The sequence below is a fragment of the Artemia franciscana genome, chromosome 2 (genome assembly GCF_032884065.1).
Source record: "Artemia franciscana chromosome 2, ASM3288406v1, whole genome shotgun sequence".
Classification (NCBI taxonomy): domain Eukaryota; kingdom Metazoa; phylum Arthropoda; class Branchiopoda; order Anostraca; family Artemiidae; genus Artemia; species Artemia franciscana.
Window position 1 is genome coordinate 35,113,930 of NC_088864.1, and position 23,180 is coordinate 35,137,109.

The 23,180-nt window shown below is 38.1% G+C and overlaps 1 protein-coding gene across 2 annotated transcripts in view; it reads left to right on the forward strand.

Moving 5' to 3' along the window:
- LOC136040692 (tRNA 2'-phosphotransferase 1-like) overlaps positions 1–17,960 on the forward strand; it is a 73,950-nt gene extending 55,990 nt beyond the window's left edge. For both annotated transcript variants that reach the window (XM_065725026.1, XM_065725023.1), the window contains one exon: positions 17,594–17,960. In XM_065725026.1, the coding sequence (XP_065581098.1) occupies positions 17,594–17,619 (26 nt within the window). In that variant the 3' untranslated portion in view covers positions 17,620–17,960. The remainder of the gene's footprint in view (positions 1–17,593) is intronic.
- Positions 17,961–23,180: the final 5,220 nt, after the last annotated feature.

A 23,180-nucleotide genomic window follows, 5' to 3' on the forward strand; every position in this document is an offset into this window, starting at 1 on the left:
CATTGTGTAGAGTGGGTGACTCAATTGATGCAGGTGGTAAAGTCCTATTGTGTAAAAAGCCTGTTGTAAAAGCTAAGTCACTACGGTACCTTGGCTTCCATATTGATTCTAATCATTCGTGGAAGCAGCATAGTGACATTATTTCCGCCAAAATTGCACGTGGAGTTGGCATTCTCAGAACAGTGAAGCATGTTCTGCGGGCACCTTCCGTTCGCGTGATATATTTTGAAATAGTCTACCCGTATATATCATATGGATGCGTAGTTTGGAGCAACAATTGTTATGTTAATTACAAGCGTGTGCAAATTCTACAAAATAAAGCAGCAAGAATAATTGGGAAGTACGTAAAAAATGTGAAAAAACATCTGTGCATGTTTTAAGCCTCTAAGTCTACTAAATATGTTTGTGTTAATTTGTGTGTATAATCTAGTCCCACAAATTTTCAATAAGTTTTACCTTTTCAAAAGTTCTGTTCGTGAGCATTATAGAAGATGTGATTATTTGTTTGTCGAGGTGGAAAATAGTGTAAAATTTAGTTTTACTTTGAAGAATTTTGGCCCTTCTGTATGGAATTCGCTTCCTGTGAGTGTTAGGTTGGCTGAGCACCTCCCACAGTTTAGAATAGATTAAAAGAGTATATCTTGGGGAATTAGTTTTTTTTGGGAGGGGGGATGTGAGTGGGCTATAGGGCTGGAGGGAGGAGTGGATTGGTGAGGTGAGGGTGGATGGAGTTGTATTTGGATGATGGTTGTTACCCTGGGGGTGTTTCAGAGAGGGTGATTGTATTTATTATTATTATTGTTTAGTCTAGGATACTAAAGGAATAATTATGTAGGTTTTTTTTTTATTTTTTTATCATTAATTTAGGATGCCTTTAGGAATGTTTATGTAGTTAATCTCTACGCGTTAATTTAAATTTTTCCCTAGCGTAGTGATGTACATCTGTTAAAACTTATATTTTTGTTGATTATGTTAATAAAGTCAAAAAGTTAAAGTCAAGAATGGACAAACCCTGTGTGTGAAAACAGAGAAGTTTAAATCAATTGACAAATCCATTAGATATGACAATCTCCAAGGGTCTGTTTCAGGGCCTTTCTGTTTTTAATATACATTGCCTGTGAAGTTTCGACCCATTAGCTAGGGACATTTCTTTACTTAAAGCTATTCTACCGTGTTTTGAAGAAGATATAGTTCTTCAAGACAACATTCGGTATATTGACCCTTGGATTTGGAAAACATAAAGACCCTGCAGAATGCGAAGGACCTTAAGAGTGGAATAGTTCATACGGTATCAGCTCGATCACAGGATAGTTCACAGGACAGTATCATCTCGATCGAGGAAATCGAAAACTTCTTTACCGTGATCCCAGATTCAAGAATTTTACAAACGCCTCGGCAAGAACTTCAGTCTTTGGCTGTAGGTCCTGAAGGATGGTCCCGTCATTAATTTTTAGGGAAGGAATTGGACGTTATTTATATGACGGTAAGGCCTCTTTGGCAATTCTCCACTAGCTCTTAGCAGAGGCATTTTGGATCTTGGTTGTGGATTTCTGTTTGTACTAAACCTGTGATCGCCGAATCGTACAAACTATGTATTTACAGGGTTTTATGAATCAAGTCTGTCCTTTTCATTCTTCGAGATCAGCCATCGCTTGTGCGCCTTCTGTTTTCCTCGCATAGCCTTTTTACAAAGGATGTTGAACCACGGTTTATCCTTGCTGGATACCTGGACCCGCTTCCATGAGATATAGTTTGCAATTCAGTCAACGATGGCCGACTAGTACTTTTCTGCAGCTTTCTCGGGCCCTACTAAAGTATGGATCTCCATTATTGAGAAGCAAATGCGCTTCTTGAGCTACCCAATCTCCTCCTTGGTATTGCCAGATTTGTCACTCGTGTTTTATGGGGGGAGGAATACGAAGATTTCTATGTGCCATAACAGCAACATGGTCATTTGTGAAGGCATGGGCGTCAACTTTATAGGAACCTAGGGGATCCGTATTGAAGATTAAATAAAACAAACAAGTTTTTTTTTTTAAGTGAAAGTAAGGAGTAACATTAAAACTTAAAACGAACAGAAATTACTCCGTATATGAAAGGGGCTTTTCCTCCTCAACGGCCCGCTCTTTAAGCTAAAGTTTGACTCTTTCTCTTAACTCTATTTTTAAAACAGTAAGAAACTTTTCGACTATGGTGAATAAACTTTTTCGGCTATGGTGAATAAAATGGCTATCTCGGAATTTTGTTCCGGTGACTTTTGGGAAAAAATGAGCTTGGGAGGAGGCATAGGTGCCCTCCAATTTTTTGGTCACTTAAAAAGGGCTCTAGAACTTTTAATTTCCGTTAGAATGAGCCCTCTCGCGACATTCTAGGACCAATTAGTCGATACGATCACCCCTGGGGAAAAAACAACAACAAAAAAACAAACAAATAAACACGCATCCGTGATCTGTCTTCTGGCAAAAAATGCGAAATTCCACATTTTTGCAGATAGGAGCTTGAAAGTTCTACAATAAGGTTCTCTGATTCTCTTTATAAGGTTTTCTGAAGCGAAATTTGCATATTAATTAATTGCAATTAATCGGAAGATTTTGGGAAAAAAGGAGCAAGGGAGGAGGTCTAGTTGCCCTCCAGTTTTTTCATTACTTAAAAAGGCAACTAGAACTTTTAATTTTTTACGAACGTTTTCATTGGTAAAAAATATACGTAACTTACGAATTAACTTACGTAACGAACTTCAATATCCGTATGTTTTTATTGCGTATATGAGGGGGTTCACCCCTCGTCGATACCTCGCTCTTTACTTAAAGCTTAAATTTTGTCCCAATTCCTTAAGAATCTCTTCCCAGCAACCATTACTATATGTAAACAAAGGTCAAAGTTTGTAACTTGTAGCCCCTCCCACGGGGACTGCCGGGGAGTAAGTCGTCCCCTAAGACATAGTTATTAGGTTTTTCAACTATGGTGAATAAAATGGCTATCTCAGAATTTTGATCCGGTGACTTTAGGGAAATAATGAGCGTGGGAGGGGGCCTAGGTACCCTCCATTTTTTGGTCACTTAAAAAGGGCACTAGAACTTTTAATTTCCGTTAGAATGAGCCCTCTCGCGACATTCTACAACTACTCATTCGATAAATCACCCCTGGAAAAAAGATAAAAAAAAAAAAATAAATAAATAAACACGCATCCGTGATCTATCTCCTGGCAAAAAATGCGAAATTCCACATTTTTGTAGATAGGCGCTTGAAACTTCTACTATAAGGTTCTCTGATACGCTGAATCTCATGTTGTGATTTTCGTCAGGATTGTATGGCTTTTAGGGGGTTTTCCCCCTATTTTCTAAAACTAGGCAAATTTTCTCAGGCTCGTAGCTTTTGATGGGTAAGACAAATCTTGATGAAACTTAAATATTTAAAATCAGCATTTAAATGCAATTATTTTGATGTAACTATTGGTATCAAAATTCCATTTGTTAGAGTTTCGGTTACTATTGAGCCGGGTCGCTCCTTACTACAGTTCGTTGCCACGAACTGTTTGATATCGAGATAAGATGATCCATTTGTGCCATGGTAGGTGCCAAATTCTGCCAGTTGTTCAAGCCCATACGAAAGAGAAAGATAAGACAAAGCTGATCCCTCCTTATTAGTATATTTTTCTATGAAGCCATAGGCTATGATGGACATTGAAGTCTCCATGGAGGATAACTGACAGATATAGCGTATTTGCCCCGAGTTCATCGAGGGAGGTTTCAGGGTAGCTAGTGTTTTTGCTAGTTGATAGATTTGCTGAGTCACAATGTCCTTCTAAATATCAAAATTCATTAAGATCCGACCACCCACTCGTAAGTTGTAAATACCTATTTTTTTCTAATTCTTCCTCTTCCTTTAGCCCCCTAGATGGTCGAATCTGGGAAAACGAGTTTGCAAGTCAATTGGTACAGGTCCCCGACACGCCTACCAATTTTCATCGTCCTAGCACGTCCAGAAGCACCAAACTCACCAAATCAATGAACCCCTCCCTCCAACTCCCCCAAAAAGAGCGAATCCAGTACGGTTACGTCAATCACGTATCACGAACATTTGCTTATTCTATCCACCAAGCTTCATCCCGACTCCTCCACTCCAAGTGTTTTCCAAGATTTCCCCCTCCAAATCCCCCCAATTTCAAAAGATCTGGTCGGGATATGAAACAAGAGCTCTGAGACTTGAATTCATTCTAAATAGAAAATTTCATTAAGATCCGATCACTTATTCGTAAGATAAAAATACACCAATTTTCACGTTTTCCAAGAATTCCGGTTTCCCCCTCCAACTCCCCCCAATGTCACAGGATATGGTCGGAATTTAAAATTAGAGCTTTAAAGCACAAGATTCTCCTAAATATCAAATTTCATCAAGACCTGGTCACCCTTTCGTAAGTTACAAATACCCCAATTTTCAAAATTACCCCCCCCCCAACTCCACCAAAGAGAGCAGATCCAGTTCGGTTATATCAGTCACGTATCTTAGATAGGTTTTTATTCTTCTCATCCAGTTTCGTTCTGATCTCTCCGCTTTAAGTATTTTCTGAGATTTCCGGTCCCCCCCCCCATGACGCTGGATCCGATTAAGATTTAAAATAAGAGATTTGAGTTACGAGGTCCTTCTAAATATGAAGCTTCATGAAGATCCGATCACTCCTTCGTAAGTTAAAAATACGTCATTTTTTCTAATGTTTCAGAATTAACCCCCCCCCCCCTCTCTTCCAATAGAGCGGATCCGTTCCAATTATGTAAATCACGTATCTAAGACTTCTGCTTATTTTCCCCACCAAGTTTCATCCCGATCCCTCCAAACTAAGCGTTTTCCATGATTTTAGGTTTCCCCACCCCAAACTCCCCCCCCCCCTTTTGTCACCAGATCCGGTCGGGATTTAAAATAAGAACTTTGAGACACGATATCCTTCTAAATATCAAATTTCATTGAGATCCGATCACCCGTTCGTAAGTTAAAAATACCTCATTTTTCTAATTTTTCAGAATTACCCCCCCCCCCCAATTACCCCAAAGAGAGTGGATCCGTTCCGGTTATGTCAATCATGTATCTAGGACTTGTACTTATTTTTCCCATCAAGTTTCATCCCAATCCCTCCACTCTACGTGTTTGCCAAGATTTTAGGTTTTCCCCTCCCAACTCCCCCCAATGTCACCAGATCTATTCGGGATTTAAAACAAGAGCTTTGAAACACGATATCCTTCTAAATATCAAATTTCATTGAGATCCGATCACCCGTTCGTAAGTTAAAATACTTCAATTTTTCTATTTTTTCCAAATTAACGGGCCCCCCACTCTCCCCAGATGGTCGAAAAAAACTATCCTCGAAAAATCCTCGAAAAATCCTCGAAAAAGACTATTTCTAATTTAATCTGGTCCGGTCCCTAATACATCTGCGAAATTTCATCGTCCTAGCTTACCTGGAAGTGCCTAAAGTAGCAAAACCGGGACCGACAGACAGACCGACAGAATTTGCGATTGCTATATGTCACTTGGTTAATACCAAATGCCATAAAAATTATATGAATGTCAATACAACTAAATCTAGAAAAACTGCATAAAAAGTTTGTTCTTGAGTGAATCAGGGTATTGCGGGATTACATTTCTGCGAAGAGAATTTTCCACCATGGAAATATGCCAGACACCGTTTTTATGTATCAAATTTACTTCACCGAGAGAAGTTCGGTCCCATGATACTTCTTGCTTAAGTACCAAAATAATATCCAGCTCAAGTGTCATTTTAAGTGTTCGCGAGTCTAATACAAGGAGTTCAAGTTAGTTTAGAAATCCCAGAGTGGCTACTACTTAATCAAAGTTTTCTATGCATCATGTTTGCTCTAGTGCATTGGAACATTGTTCAGTATCCATATCCGAGTGAGTTCTGTAAGCTGTTAAAAGACCATTACTTTAGGGTTTATGGGAAAAGTAGGTGAAGAGCACTCTGGTTTCTTCACTTGATAAAAATAAATAATTTGTATAGTTTTTCGGTTCGAAGATTAAAAATGGAATTTCCCAAGGTTTTTTTTCGGTGGCTGATTGTTGCCACCTCAAATAAGTTAATACATATTTACACCTAGAAAGGTGCTTATTTCCCTTAACAAACTTAGCTTCAGTTTTTTTTAATGCTTACTGCTTATGAATAAACCCCTCTCATTATCACTAAAAAAAATCCCACAAAATTGCTTCCGTATTGATAATCATCCTTGAAAAAGTACACCGTATCCAGATATTTATTCAGAGAAGTGAGAGTGTGAAACATCAAAAACAATCACAGGGTTATCATTTTCACAGTTTTTAAGATGGGTTCTTCTAACAATCTTTCTTTTATTTTATATATATATATATATATATATATATATATATATATATATATATATATATATATATATATATATATATATATATATATATATATATATAGATAGATAGATAGATAGATATATATATATATATATATGTCTCCCATGAACGCCAAGGGGTCAAAGCCCCCGGGCAACAAAAAGGTATTAAAAATGTACATAGTTAGGAAGCGACCCGGCGACCTGGGACCCGGATATTTAGAAGGAATTCATGTCCCAGAGCTCTTGTTTCAAATCCCGACCAGATCTTTTGACATTGGGGGGATTTGGAGGGGGAAATCTTGGAAAACACTTGGAGTGGAGGAGTCGGGATGAAGCTTGGTGGATAGAATAAGCAAATGTCCTTGATACGTGATTGACGTAACCGTAATCGCTCTCTTTGGGGGAGTTGGGGGGAGGGGTTCAGTGATTTGGTGAGTTTGGTGCTTCTGGACGTGCTAGGACGATGAAAATTGGTAGGCGTGTCAGGGAGCTGCACAAATTGACTTTCAAAAGTCGTTTTCCCAGATTCGACCATCTAGGGGCCTAAAGGGAGAGGAAGAATTAGAAAAAATTAGGTATTTATAACTTACGAGTGGGTGGTCGGATCTTAATGAATTTTGATATTTAGAAGGATATCGTGACTCAGAGCTCTTATTTTAAATCCTGACCGCCGTTAAGCCTCTGATTTTCCTTTTAAATCAATCTATTGGTTCTTAGAATTTTGTTAGAGCTCATACCATATGAGCTCTTGGCTCTTAGCTCTTCTTGCCTCGTCACAAGTGCCATATGAGCTCTTAGCTCTTGTTTTTTCTTTTTTGCCTAGTCAACAAATTGTAACAGCTCAATTAGTAAATTTAAATAGAGAAGTATGTGCCTCTATCAATAAAACCCACCGAGTGTCCATGGTGCCAATTGACTAAAATATAGCGGGGGAGGGGACAAGAGAATTTCCTCATTTTTAAAACAGTAAATACAAAGGGGAAGGTATTTTTCAAACTGTAGAGGTTAATCCACCCCCTAATTGGCATCCCTGGCAAAACTTGAACGACGAGAGGTATCATGCAAATGCATTCCTCAGAACCTGTCATAGGTTCAACCTATGCCGGGGCACCACCTCCAATGCTGAGGATAGGTAAAAGGTGCTATGAATCTGTTCACCATCCAAAGAATGCACTGGCTTTTGGATCTATCGGCCTTTATTGGGCTAAGCACCCGACAATTTGTCCTTTATCTGGTTAGAATTTATTAAAATAAGCCTTGGGCTAAACTGATAGCTCTTCAGTGACTTCTGGCATGCACATGGACAATCAATTTGAAATTATTCGCGTAGCCCACTTTAACGAACGATGCCTCGGAACTAAAATTTACCAGTTCATATATGTGGTGAACTCTGTCAGACCATCCTTTATGCGCATTACTGATACCAATCTCAATTACGGGATACCGAGCAGTGAATTTGCCATACAGGGGTACACGCTCCTCATGTGAGACCGAGTATGCACTGACAGTGCAAACTATGGAGGAGGAGGTGTTTCCGTTTATGTACAGAGCCGTATACAATACTCATGTTGAATCTCTCAAACTGAGCAGAGGACAAAGCCCTGTTGGTTAGGGTGACTCCCCCAAATAAACTGTGATTATTGGGACTATATATAATCTCCTCCCTTCCCTATCAACTTGCAAAAACACTAGCTACCCTGAAACCTCCCTCGATGAACTCGGGGCAAAAACACTATGTCTGTCAGTTATTCTCCATGAAGACTTCAATGTCCGTCATTGCCTATGGCTTCCTAGATAAATATACTAATAAGGAGGGGTCAGCTTTGTCTTATCTTTCTCTTTCGTATGGGCTTGAGAAACTGGCTGAATTTGGCACCTACCATGGCACAAATGGATCATCTTATCTCGATATCAAACAGTTCGTGGTAACGAACTGTCTTACCCATCAAAAGCTACGATTCTGAGAAAATTTGCCACGTTTTAGAAAATAGGGGGAAACACCCCCTAAAAGTCATACAATCTTGACGAAAATCACACCACCAGATTCAGCGTATCAGAGAACCTTATTAAAGAAGTTTCAAGCGCCTATCTACAAAAATGTGAAATTTCGGATTTTTTGCCAGGAGATAGATCACGGATGCGTGTTTATTTGTTTTTTTTTTGTTTGTTCTTTTTTTCCAGGGGTGATTTATCGACTGAGTAGTTGTAGAATGTCGCGAGAGGGCTCATTCTAACGGAAATTAAAAGTTCTAGTGCACTTTTTAAGTGACCAAAAAATGGAGGGTACCTAGGCCCCCTCCCACGCTCATTATTTCCCTAAAGTCACCGGACGACTTACTCCCCGGCAGTCCCCGTGGGAGGGGCTGTAAGTTGCAAACTTTGACCTGTGTTTACATATAGTAATGGTTACTGGGAAGTGTATAGACATTTTCCGGGGGATTTATTTGTTTAGAGCGGATATTTGAGGGGGACTACGTGGGAGGATACTTCCATGGAGGAAATTCTCATGGGGGAAGAGAATTTCAATGAAGGGGCGCAGGATTTTCTAGCATTATTTGAAAAAACAATGAAAAAATAAATATGAAAAGTTTTTTTCTACTGAAAGTAAGGAGCAGCATTAAAACTTAATACGAACAAAAACTATTACGCATATGAGGGGTTTACCTTCTCGTAATACCTCACTCTTCACGCTAAAGTATTTTTAGTAATTTCAACTATTTATTCTACGGCCTTTGTGATTCAGAGATTCTTAAGGAATTGGGACAAAATTTAAGCTTTAAGTAAAGAGCGAGGTATCGACGAGGGGTGAACCCCCTCATATATGCAGTAAAAAGATACGGATATTGAAGTTCGTTACGTAAGTTACGTATATTTTTTTACAATGAAAACGTTCGTAAAAATTAAAAGTTCTAGTTGCCTTTTTAAGCAATGAAAAGATTGGAGGGCAGCTAGACCTCCTCCCTTGCTCCTTTTTTCCCAAAATCTTCCGATTAATTGCAATTAATTAATATGCAAATTTCGCTTCAGAGAACCTTATTAAGAGAATCAGAGAACCTTATTGTAGAACTTTCAAGCTCCTATCTACAAAAATGTGGAATTTCGCATTTTTTGCCAGAAGACAGATCACGGATGCGTGTTTATTTGTTTGTTTTTTTGTTGTTGTTTTTTCCCAGGGGTGATCGTATCGACTGATTGGTCCTAGAATGTCGCGAGAGGGCTTATTTTAACGGAAATTAAAAGTTCTAGTGCCCTTTTTAACTGACCAAAAAATTGGAGGGCACCTAGGCCCCCTCCCAAGCTCATTTTTCCCAAAAGTCACCGGATCACAAGTGCCTTTAAAGTTGACGCTCGTGCCTTCACAAGTGACCATGTTGCTGTTATGGCACATAGAAAGCTTCGTATTCCTCCCCCCATAAAACACGAGTGACAAATCTGGCAATACCAAGGAGGAGATTGGGTAGCTCAAGAAACGCATTTGCTTCTCAATAATGGAGATCCATCCTTTAGTAGGGCCCGAGAAAGCTGCAGAAAAGTACTAGTCGGCCATCGTTGACTGAATTGCAAGCTGCATCTCATGGAAGCGGTTCCAGGTATCCAGCAAGGATAAACCGTGGTTCAACATCCTTTGTAAAAAGGCTATGCGAGGAAAACAAAAGGTGCACAAGCGATGGCTGATCTCCAAGAATGAAAAGGATAGACTTGATTCATAAAACCCTGTAAATACACAGTTTGTATGATTCGGCGATCACAGGTTTAGTACAAACAGAAATCCACAACCAAGATCCAAAATGCGTCTGCTAAGAGCTAGTGGAGAATTGCCAAAGAGGCCTTACCGGCATATAAATAACGTCCAATTCCTTCCCTAAAAATTAATGACGGGACCATCCTTCAGGACCTACAGCCAAAGACTGAAGCTCTTGCCAAGGCTTTTGTCCAATTCTTGAATCTGGAAGATCACGGTAAAGAAGTTTTCGATTTCCTCGATCGAGATGATACTGTCCTGTTAACTATCCTGTGATCGAGCTGATACCGTATGAACTATTCCACTCTTAAGGTCCTTCGCATTCTGCGGGGTCTTTATGTTACCAAATCCAAGGATCAATATACCGAATGTTGTCTTGAAGAACTATATCTTCTTCAAAACACGGTAGAATAGCTTTAAGTACAGAAATGTCCCTAGCTAATGGGTCGAAACTTCACAGGCAATGTATATTACAAACAGAAAGGCCCTGAAACCGACCCTTTGAGATTGTCATATCTAATGGATTTGTGAATTGATTTAAACTTCTCTGTTTTCACACGCAGGGTCTGTCCATTCTTGACTTTAACTTTTTGACTTCATTAACATAATAAACAAAAATATAAGTTTTAACAGATATAAATCACTACGCTAGGGAAAAATTTAAATTAAAGCGTAGAGATTAACTACATAAACATTCCTAAATGTATCCTAAATTAATAATAAAAAAATAAAAAAAAACTACATAATTATTCCTTTAGAATCCTAGACTAAACAATAATAATAATAAAATACAATCACCCTCTCTGAAACACCCCCAGGGTAACAACCATCATCCAAATACAACTCCATCCACCCTCACCTCACCAATCCACTCCTCCCTCCAGCCCTATAGCCCACTCACATCCCCCCTCCCCAAAAAAAAAACTAATTCCCCAAGATATACTCTTTTAATCTATTCTAAACTGTGGGAGGTGCTCAGCCAACCTAACACTCACAGGAAGCAAATTCCACACAGAAGGGCCAAAATTCTTCGAAGTAAAACTAAATTTCACACTATTTTCCACCTCCACAAACAAATTATCACATCTTCAATAATGCTCACGAACAGAACTTATGAAAAAGTAAAACTTATTGAAAATTCGTGGGACTAGATTATACACACAAATTAACACAAACATCGCCGCTTGATAGTCCCTTATCTGTCCAACATTTAGTAGACTTAGAGGCTTAAAACATGCACAGATGTTTTTTTCTTATTTTTTACGTACTTCCCAATTATTCTTGCTGCTTTATTTTGTAGAATTTGCACACGCTTGTAATTAACATAAAAATTGTTGCTCCAAACTACGCATCCATATGATATATACGGGTAGACTATTTCAAAATATATCGCGCGAACGGAACGTGCCCGCAGAACATGCTTCAGTGTTCTGAGAATGCCAACTCCATTTGCAATTTTGGCGGAAATAATGTCGCTATGATGCTTCCACGAATGATTAGAATCAATATGGAAGCCAAGGTACCGTAGTGACTTAGCTTTTACAACAGGCTTTTTACACAATAGGACTTTACCACCTGCATCAATTGAGTCAACCACTCTACACAATGTCAGTAAAAACATCTTCTTTACATTCACGCTCAGCAAACTTAAACTCGTAAACACCTCCAGTCTTTTGAGAGCATTATTAGCTTTTGCTATTAAATCTTTGACTGTTTTTGCAAATAGCGTTAGCGCAGTGTCATTCGCGAAAGAAGTAATACATATATCCTGCAGATAAAAGCGCATCATGTCCACTTAAACTAGACAAATTAAAGAGCCCAGCGCAGAACCCTGAGGTACACCACACTCTCACAGGCAAAGATGATGAGACCACATCACTTAGAACGACTTTAAGGGACCTATCGTAAAGATAGTTCTTAAATTATTTTAGACAAACTCCATTTATTCAAGACTTGTCATTCGATGAAGCGACACTAGGTAGTCAATCATGTCAAACTCTTTTCGAAAATCTTTTTCGAAAAAATAAGCAAAATAAACATAGGTACTTTACGTGAGTTTAATTCGCAGTTAACACTTTGAATCAGGTGCTGTAAGGCGTGTATCGCGGAATGACCCTTACAAAACCCAAACTGTGTCTGACTCAAAAGCCTATTCATCTGAAAGAAATTATAGATCGTTGATGTACCACTTTCTCCAGTATCTTGAAAAGATAGGTGGGATTGGTATGGATCTCCAGTTTTCTATATCTGCCTTGCGACCACCGTTTTGAAGGTGAATGATTTTCGGCACCTCAAATTGCACTGGAAAACTTCTCTTTTCTAGGGAAAGATTAATGATAAAAGCTAGACAAGAAATAATATTTCCTAAAATCACTTTAAGAGCTCGAAGGGACAAACCATCTACATCTGCAGATCAAACTTAAGTAACTGCACAATTTAACGCACTTCTTCCCTATGGCACTGCTGAAACTCCATATTTATTGTTTCACAACGGACGTCATTAATAATATTGCAGTTCATTTCATTATATTTATTGCTAACACTAGATTGCACCTCGGAGCAAATATTCGAGAAAAAAGTAGTAATTGATTTACAATTTCAGTTGAATCACCACGGTTATATCGTTGCAAATTAATGTCTTTCTTGGTCTCTTTTCCCTTATCATCCATGAGCTCATTTAAAAATTTCCACGTTTCTTTCATGCTACCTTTACTTCCCTCCAACTTATTTCCATAGTAATCAAACATTGCTTTTCTCCTCAGTTTATTCACCAGATTTCTTTGCTTTGTAAATAAAATAAAAACTCACCACTTTTTGGAATTCAAATATGTTTTATAAAGCCGATTTCTTAATTCTATTTGATCAATTGTCTCCTCTGTTATCCATGGTCTACGGGGAACCAGCTTCTTTGATTTAAAAACTTTTACTGTACACGTTCTTTCATAAATAGGGATAATTACTTCCATCAGGCAATACAGGGCTCTAATAGGACATTCTTTTTCTTCAAACAATTCACTCCAGTCTATTACACTCATATCCTCTGAAAATTTCAAAAGGTTTTCTTTTTTCATCAGTCGAAATTTTTGTTGTTTTTTTTTTTCTGGACGCGTTTAACCCTACAACATATAGCAGCTGACAGTGAGAGGTGATCAGACCGAGTAATCATGATCAAATCGGAAAACCTTCGATTTAAAGCAATTGACCTGTCAATAATCGTTGCAGATTGAATCGTGGTTATCGTTGGAACATTCACAGGTGCATATTAGTCATTTGCTATCATAAATTTAGGAAATCATCATTTTGATTAGATACATCCAATAAATTAAAATTAAAATCTTTCATTGCTATATGACTAACACCATTCCGAACTTTCTTAAGGAGCTCATTGAATCCATCAATAAACTCATCTAAGTGTGTGCCAGGAGGGTTATGCACCATACTAATGAATTTTGTTGTTGTTATTAAATTTAATATCTACCGAAAAAATTTCCACCTTACCTTCTCTCCATATAGTAAGATCATCCCTTGTACCACTCCTGATCCCTTCTTTCGCCAGAAGTGCAATACCAACTCGGCCTAGTGAAGTACGATTTTTGACATGTAGGTTTTACTCTGGAAACGAATAAAGCGAAAGAGACTGATTTACCCACAATAAAACTTTTAACATAGCCCTACGACATCAAACTGGGAAGAAAGATCATCTAGTAAATGGAGTGTACCTAGGTTGCTTGCGGTCACGTGGACATTATATGAATATAAATACAAACATTAGTCTACCTGAATTGAGGAACACTTATATGGCGCACGTACATAAACACTTTTTTTTAGCTTTAACTGGGTTTTATGAGAATTATTGTCACAGGCAATTCCTCTTGATAAACAATCCTCACGGCTAGATTTTCCTACTTCAGACCCGGCCATCTCTTACCAGCAAAAAAGAAAAAATACACAAAAAAAAAAACAGAAAATAAACTACTAACTAACAACTCACCGCAGCACCAAGCCGCCTGAGGCCAACACAGCTGCGCATGCTCCTCCTCCACCCCAGTCTTTTCAAAGCCTCCCTCTTTACACCCTCCCAGAAAGTTTCTTGTTCCTTTAAATCTTTCTTTATGGCATCCTCCAAGCCCCAGACGATGACAGTCTGCTTTCCGTATAACCCTAGACAGTTGGCTGAAAAGGACAATCTTTGGTAATTTGTCATCCTTCATCCGCAGAACGTGCCGTTGCATCTCAACCTTTCTTTCATTATAGCCCTAGAAAGCGGGACTGCACCATATTCTTTGTACAGACTACTGTTTGAAATACGGTTAGTCAGCCGAGTACCCAGATCAATCCGTAGGCAATTTCTCTGGAAAACATAAAGTAAATCTTCATCCGCTTTCCGGAGTGCCCATGCTTCAGAACCATATTTGACCACTGTCATCACTGTACCTTCCAAGAGCCTAATTTTTGTTTGCAGACTTATCTTCCTATTCTTCCAAACTTTTTTCAGCTGTAAAAAAAGCCCTGAGCCTAACAATCTTTTCGTTACCTAACGTCACCTTTTCATCTTCACTTATTCCTATCCTTAGTGACTTCGTCTTCTTAACATTAATTGTCAAACCTATTCTAGAACCCTGAACTCGCAAAACTTCTAAAAGTTCGTTCATTCTGCTCACACTTGCATCTAGGATTCTTAAATCGTCAGAATAATCTAAGTCCGGGAGAGTTTTTCCTCCTCGTTTGATTCCGTAGTCTCCCATTTTCCTTCCTGTGCTCCTTAAGACAAAGTCCATCAAAATGATCCAAATAAAGGAGGATAGAACACAGTACTAATCACTTTAATGTATTTGTCTGGTATGCCATACAAGGATAAGACCTTTGCTAAAGCTCTTCTATCAACAGAATCGAACGCTTGCCCATAATCTATAAAACTGAGGACCAAAGTTGTTTGACAGCTAAGGCACTTCTCAATTATTAACCTAAGAGTGAGCAGAAAATTAACAAATACAACAAAAAACACCAATCATAACACCTGAGACTAAATACAGTCAGTAATAGAGCGAATTTTCTTGACTGCTGACCCAACAATAGGCTTTGTCAATATCTGACCCTGATCTGACCGCGTATTTCGCTAACCATAATTATCTTTCGCTACGTTCAAAATGTCACAGCGACGTTTTTTTAGAGACTCCGATACAAAAACACCAGTTGAAGCAAGTCTAGCTTTTGCTTTGAACACTTCTCGGGCTACATCTTCGCTAGAAAATTTAACGACGATCGGAGCAACCCTAGTAGAACTTTCTTCATGCTCAGTAGTCGGATTATTCAAGCGGACACGGTATACATTAATCAAATCAGAAGACGAGAGGTCAGTCACAGACATTTTGCTATTTATAATTTGAAATATTGTCGTAGGAGTGTCTACGCCAAGTAATTGCTTGACCCCATTAAAAACGAGACTATCAAGCAAGGACTCTTGATCGTAATCATCAAGCTTTTTTCTATTCGACCAATTCTCTCCTCTAAATTCTTATTTTGAGTTATCAGACTTCTTAGAGCCTGCTCAATTTTTGCAAACTTTAGATTAAACTCGAGCGTGACTGAATCATAAACCCGGCTGGAATTGAGCCAGCCTTTTCTGAAATTCAGAAAAGATCTTAACAACTGTAATAAATTACCGCGGGTACCGCAGTTTGTTCACTTTTCACCAATGTTTCATAACCAACACAGTCACAAGATTTTTTAAGGTCTAGTAACACTGAAACAACTTTCAAGCCTCAGTTTGACGTATCCATAAGCGTAAAATCGAATGCATGTCTGTGTATGTCTCAAGTATATATTGCTACACTGTTTAACCGACTACTAAGAAACTTTAAGACGCTATTGAGTACGTTCTCGCAAAGGTTTTTTTAATATAAAATCTCTCACCTCCCCCCTCCCCCAAGGCCCACTTAATACTTTTAGTGCTTATTGTCATTCTCACTGAACACGAACTCTTGACAGTTGCTTCTATTGACATTATTCATATTTTTGGGATATTAATTATCATTGACACGTTTCACGTTTTGTAAGCAGAAACATTACTTTCTTTGGGGTGGAACTGGGTAAACTACCATCGTCTTGTCCAGGTCTAACGTTCGATCTAATTTTAAATCCCACAGAGGAGAAATATTCACATGCTGAATCAATATTCACATTATCAGGAGTAATTTCACCTACACAAAACTACTCTGTTCGTGGAGATCAAATGTACCTGGAAGGATAGGCTTTATGGCTTTGATTTGTTCCAGGAATCGGGTATATATGGCCTAAGATTTATTGGGAAGAAGGTCGAAAAGGCAAGGAACGATGTTACTATTAAGAACCGTGTTACTATTATGGTGTAGAGCTGATAAAACAGCAGTGGGGTAAGTTTAAAAGTCCCATCTAAAAACCATTTATTGGACCTTTGGAGTGTATCCAAGTTTCCTCGGGCTCCGAAAATGAGGAACCGTCAAGAATCTCTAACATCAATTTCAAAAAGCAGTAAACTCTTCCCGTTGTCTAGTTTTCAGAGATGGTGTTAGAAGTTGGTAGAGAAATTGGAGTGATAACGTACTGCCTAACAGCCTTAACTTTTCGACCAAGTGACCTGACCATGGGAAGCCTGGTGACAGCTTGGTCAGTCAACCTTCCACAACGAATGAAACAATGTGTAGAAAAGCATCTGAAAAATAATTACAATTTATATTGTGTTGTTTTTTTTTTTGGGGGGGGGGTGCTTCCTACTGACATTATATAACTGGTTGCGTTCAAACCTGTAAGCTTAATCACATAGTGAGTTGATTTTATCTTACAAAAAAATAAACTAATTTTTTTAACTTTTAGATATATTTCTAGTTTGAATTAAAACATTAAAATTATTGCTCAGGCACTGTAAATATCTTTGCAGATGTCTTTTCATAATGCAGACTATTCAAAGATATCCGATTATTACAGCTTATTTTTAATTTTTAATTTTTCCACATAAGTGTGACAAATGTGACAACATCATTGCAATACTGATTTATATAAAAACGACGTCACCCACATAAATACTATTTTTTCAAAGATTCAGGCTCTTAAGTATTTTCTCAAACTGCTGCCATCTAAATCGTTTTTTAGGCCAGAATATACCAGGACGCCAATTCTCCAGAAAAAATATGGAGTCGAGAAAAAATAAATACATAGATACACAATCATTTGGTGTTTATAAAGATAGCACAAATATATACTTGTTGGGGTCTAGTGTATTTTTCTAAAATTTTGGCGTCAAAATACCTCGGAGCAAATGCATCTTCCATTTTCAGTGTATTTTATATTTAAGCCTGTCGTGAACAAAGTATGTTTAACTTACAAAATATGTTAGGTACATTTTACTTTTAGAGCTGCTGTAATTGTTTTTTACTGTTTATGTTTATCAGCTAACATAATTTGAAAGAAAAAGTGGACGTAATGCTCTTCTTTCTTCCAGGACAAGTAATTTACCAGAGTGAATAAAGTCGAATTTTTCCAATTCCGATTCTAAACATCAATCCTCAAGAAGTTCTATGATGTTTTTCATTTCCTGTTCTGAAGCTTGATTTATTGTACCTGAAAAAGAACTTTTTACAATGATGTGTGGTTTTTTTTTCGTTTTTATAGTGCGAATAGAGTCCAATTTTTCGATTTTCAATTTTACATATCATCATATCTCAAGAGGTCCTTTGGGGTTTTTCATTCCCTGTTGTGAAGCTTGTATAATTGTACCTGGAAAAGCACTGGGAAATTATATTCTAGTAACTTGTTTTTTCTTCGTTTTCATAGTGATCTTTTTTAAATAAATACAGCTGTTCTTTTTAGTTTTTTTTCGCTTTTTTATGAATTGTAAGAGTTGTGTGATTTATCTTGCGAACTTCAGAATGGACTGCCAGAACGAGCCAGCCAATCTCAGGAATGATAAAAGTTCCTTCTTCATCCTTGGGATGGCCGTGCTTCGCATAGCCTTTGTCTTCTTTGAAATTAGATCCATTCTTTTATTCCCAATTTAATTCACCCAACTACGAAGTCCAACTATGCACGATCCTTTATTTCTCTATATTCAGGGTCAATACACCCTTCTGAAGACTTACCAAGTCTTCCGTCAGGTGGATCACTTGCCCTTAAAGGATGACAAAAAAAACACGATGTCATCAGGACCTGCCCCGGCGTTGCGCACAAATTTTAAGGTGCAGTCAAAAAGAACAAGGAACAAAGCTCAACATTGCATTCTTCTTTCAAGCTTTGATGATGTGTTTAGTCAAATCATAAAGCTACATACTTCGAGGTAACTAATTCACTTGTTCTCCTTAATAGTAAGATAAGCAAATCCCCGTTTAAGTACCTGTTTTTACGGCTTCACAGACAAAACGCCAAATAAAAAATCCAGTTGGAAGTCTGTATTGCTAGGATGTGTTTAAAGAATAGATTTTTCGTATTTTCATTGGCGGGACTGATTATATTCTGCTGTGTCTGTAAGGTGGTGTTTAGACACTTGAATCAGTCTTAGAACAAGTCTCAAACTATTTTAACTTGAATCTGGTTGGTCGGAATCTTGAATTTGAATGGCTGAAAGTTGAATTTTCGGGTTCTTTCAGGTTCAACTTTCAGGCCCTTCTAGGCTTTGGACGCTGATTCCCCTTGCAATTCCAGACAACTAACACTAAATTAACTTTTTATTAGCGCAAATGTCTTAGTGAATAAATCGCCTAGCCAGACACTCCTTGCAGAATGGCCCAATTTTGACCTTAGACGCTTCTTTGCCTGTCATTCCACGCAAATTAACCGTTCTGTGTCAATTCTAAATTCTTGGTTCAACCTGCCTAAGACCGTAGGTAGGCGTGTCTTGTTTACCTCTCATTCCAGGCAATCTAATGGTCCTAGTCAATTTTAAATTCTTGGTTAACCTGCCTGAGACTCCCGACGGGCGTGGCTTGCTAAAAGATAACAAACAAGCATTGGTCCAATAAGAGAGGCATACTTACTTCCGCCCTTTACCCGTGCCATTTAACCAAACACTCGGAAAACTATAGATACTATTACTATCTTATTTCTGTGACTATCTACCTTAGTTCTTCTGCCCTAGGAATAACGCATGGACAGATAATAAATAGACTTATTCTATTAACAAATGAACTAACATCGTTTTTTATACAATCCTAATAAGGGGTCTAATGCCAAATTTGCCCTATTCAGACTATCTGCCTTGGCTTTTTCTACCATTAGCCATGGCTTGACGCCCACAACTATTCGAGTCTGTTATTTCAAAGTTTTTGGCATTTCATGGCCTTATCTTAAGTTTTTGTTCTAGTTGATTGTTGTTTTATTTTGGTCTCTTCTTTTTGTAGTTCATTACTTCACTTTTCCTTGATGTTTAAATTGGATTTAAAAAATATGACCATTTGTACTTTGTATTTTTGGGGGAATTATAGCTATGCGTTATATAGGTAATCTTTTTGTATTTTTTTTCAAAAATATTATTTAAATTTGAAAATAGTTTTTAAAACTAAGTTAACTAAACTGTATAATTACAGACTAACTGATTGGTTAGCTTTCAAAATATATTCAAAATAAACTGAACTCAGGTGCTAACTCTAGCTGGCTTAGCAATGAGCCAAGTCACAAGGTCTAAGGATTGTCGAGAACGTTTATAGAAGAAGTATTTGAAAGCTGTCTCAGCAAAATTTTCCTAGATACTTGTATGATATAGCCCCTACCGCTCAAGTTGTTCATTCGTTGACACATTGTAAAACCGTTTTTTTTTCTCGTTAGTTTCTTTCAGCTTAGCGTTAGACAAGACAAATAGAAATTATACAGATGAAAATATGTAATTTGGGCTATATATTTGTACATTAGGGGGAGGGATTGTTAGGTGTTTGGACAGTGTGAAGTTAGAAACGATTCTTACTCTATAATATTGAGAATAATTGTACCTAACATATTAGACCCTAAACATTACACCCAACCCCCTAATGTGCAAATATAGAGCCGAAATTTGTCTTTAAAGTATTATATTTTTATCATACTTAGGAATATTCCATTAGGATTGAGGGTCAGAGAAACATATTAGAAGAAGGGCTATGTAGGGGCTATATCGTACAAGTAACTTTGCCTATCCCACAGCCTAATAAGTTTTAGACTAATTTTGTTGCAGGAAAGCAACTTATAATTTTCCTCATTTATCCAAATCAAACAATTCGTGGAAATGAACTGTAAGCAAAGAGCAACCAAGCTCAATAATAGCCGAAACTAAAAAAACGGAGATGCATCAAAAGAATTGGATTTTTTTACTGATTTCAAACATTAGTTTCATTAAGTTTAGTTTTACCCATCAAAGGTTACGAGCCTCCGAAACTATGCCTTATTTTCGAAAAAATGGGGGGGGACATCCCGAAGAATCATAGAATCTTAATGAAAATCACACCATCAGATTCAGCGTATTGAAGAACCGCTCTGAAAAGATTTCCAGCTCCTATATTCAAAAATGTGGAATTTTGTATATATTGCCACAAGAAAGGTCCCGGATGCGTGTTTATTTATTTTTTTTTTCTAGGTGTGATCGTATTGACCCAGTGGTCCTAGAATATTGGGAGGGGGCTCCTTTGAACAGAAATTAGAAGTTCTAGTGTCATTTGCAAGTGACCAAAAAATTTGAGGGCAACCGGGCCCCCTCCCACGCTCATGTCTCCCCAAAACTATCTGATAAATTCTGAGATTGTGTTTCAGAAGGATCATGTCTTTAGGTATACAATGACCCACCACAGTCCGTGAGGCAAGGCCTGTAAGTTATGAAATTCGCCCATTGTTTACGTATCGTATTTGTTATTGGGAAGTAGACAAACATTTTTTTTTGGGGGGGGGGGGGTGTGCCTGGGTAGGATTTCCATAGGGAGAATCTTCGTTGGGGAGAGAAATATCGGGGGAGGGGCTGAATATTCCAGGATAATATGTTACACTTAGTCAAGGACCCACGATAAAGTAAGATCGCTAGAAAATATTTACTAGGATTCAACGAGCTAAAGAAGTTTTGAATATGAAATCTAGGGCAGAAACAAGTGCTGTAAACGGATATATGGTGGCGCTTTCAAAATTCTTACGCCAATGGGGAAAAGGGCGTATCTGCAGAATTAGGAAAAAACAAAGATTGGGTATATTTTTATTCTGGGGAGCTTTTTTGAGCCTTTTCTCTCAGTAGAATATTTATCCATGAGGGCAATTTCAGATCCAATTCCACTAGTCGGGGATTTCAAGAGTTGAGGGGGAGTAATACCTTTCCAATTTACTTTTCACATTTACCTTGCCTTAATTTGCACTTGCAAGCATTAAAAATTTACGATTTCTGCAACTAATCGACATTAGCATGAAAAAGCTATAGTCGGTGCAATACTAAGTATTCGGTGCAATACTAAGTATTCCTGTGAATTTTCTCCGCACTCTAACTCCCTCAATGTCACCTAGATCTTTCCACACTTGTACACCCTCTTTGTGCTACACTTATGCACCTAGCGGAAATTGTACGGGATCGCTACCTAGCAATGCGATCTTATTGCACGTACGTCAATGTAATCACTTTGTTGATAATCGAATATTTGGAGCCAACAAAGAACTGTCCAACAGTCAGAAACAAAAAGTGTGTAATACAGACGTCCAACTGAAATAATTATATGGTACACAAAATTTTAGTGCTTATTATTGTATGTCCTCAATTTCTTCCTAAAAATGTTTTAATAAAGGCTGCCTAGTTAAATCAGGGTTATTCAAATATTTATTATTACTGAAGGAGTGCAAAGAATTAATTTGAAATGTCATCTATATCATTTGAGTATATATTGAAATTTTTCCTGATAAGTGCATCACATCTAGCTAGCTTTTTCAGGCCAAGGGCTTAGTTGTGAATGTTCAAAAGTTACAGTAACCCCAATGGACGTTGCTTCAAGAAAACTGGGATCAAAAACGAATGCCGTTGGACAAAGCGCAGTTTTTCAAAACTTATGACAGTGAAAGGAATCCTGTGTGCGATAGATTCCAGCACTAACAGTTGACTGAAACAGCTTGAAAATATTCTGAGCTTTGAACTCGTCTCATATGCTCCTTCAGTTTTTGAACTCAGGGATTCTACGTTGGTGCTTCGAAATGGTGTTAAGTCGACCGTAATAGACTTTCTTATAGAGGCGAGTGGCTTGTGTAAATGGACTGAAAATCCGAATATAGAAGAGGAACGTTGTGGTCATAGTGTTTTTCTTGACAGAAAAACAAACGCAAAGATAGGCAAACAGACGGTCAGACTAACAGGCATAGAGAGAGACAGAAAAATATACACAGACACAGTGATAAAAACAGCCGCTCAGACAAATAGGCATACAGAGAGATATATAAAAACACCTAAAAACACATAGAGTCAGACAAACAAACAAAGATAGCATACAGCCGCTTAGACACACGGGCACAGGGAGAGAGAGAGAGAGAGAGAGAGAGAGACAAAACCCATAAAAGGTAAAGACTCAGACACACATATACACAAAGACTTGCACAAAGACAAGCAAATACCTGCTCAGACTAACAGCCATAGAGAGGGAGAGGGACGAAAAAACACATACAGACACACAGTCAGATATACAAACGCACTTAGACAAGCAAACATCCACTCAGACACACAGCCACAGAGAGAGAGAGAGAGAGAGAGAGAAAAAACGTATTCGAACACATAAAGACAAGCAAAAATCCGCTTAGACACAGAGGGAAAGAGACAAAAACACATTCAAGTACACAATGTCAGACATACAAGCATGCGAAGACAGAGGCATAGATAAGCAAACAACCGCTCAGACACACAGGCACAGAGAGAGAGAAAGAGAAACAAAATTACATACAAACGTACAGAGTCAGAAAACCTAAACACACACAGACGGACAACGGTCCGACACAAAGGCACAGAGAGAGAGATAGAGAGACAGAACCACGCAGACAAGCACACAGAGACATGCAAACAGACGGTTGGACACACGAAACAGAGAGAGAGAGGGGAAGAGAGAGAGAGAGTGAAA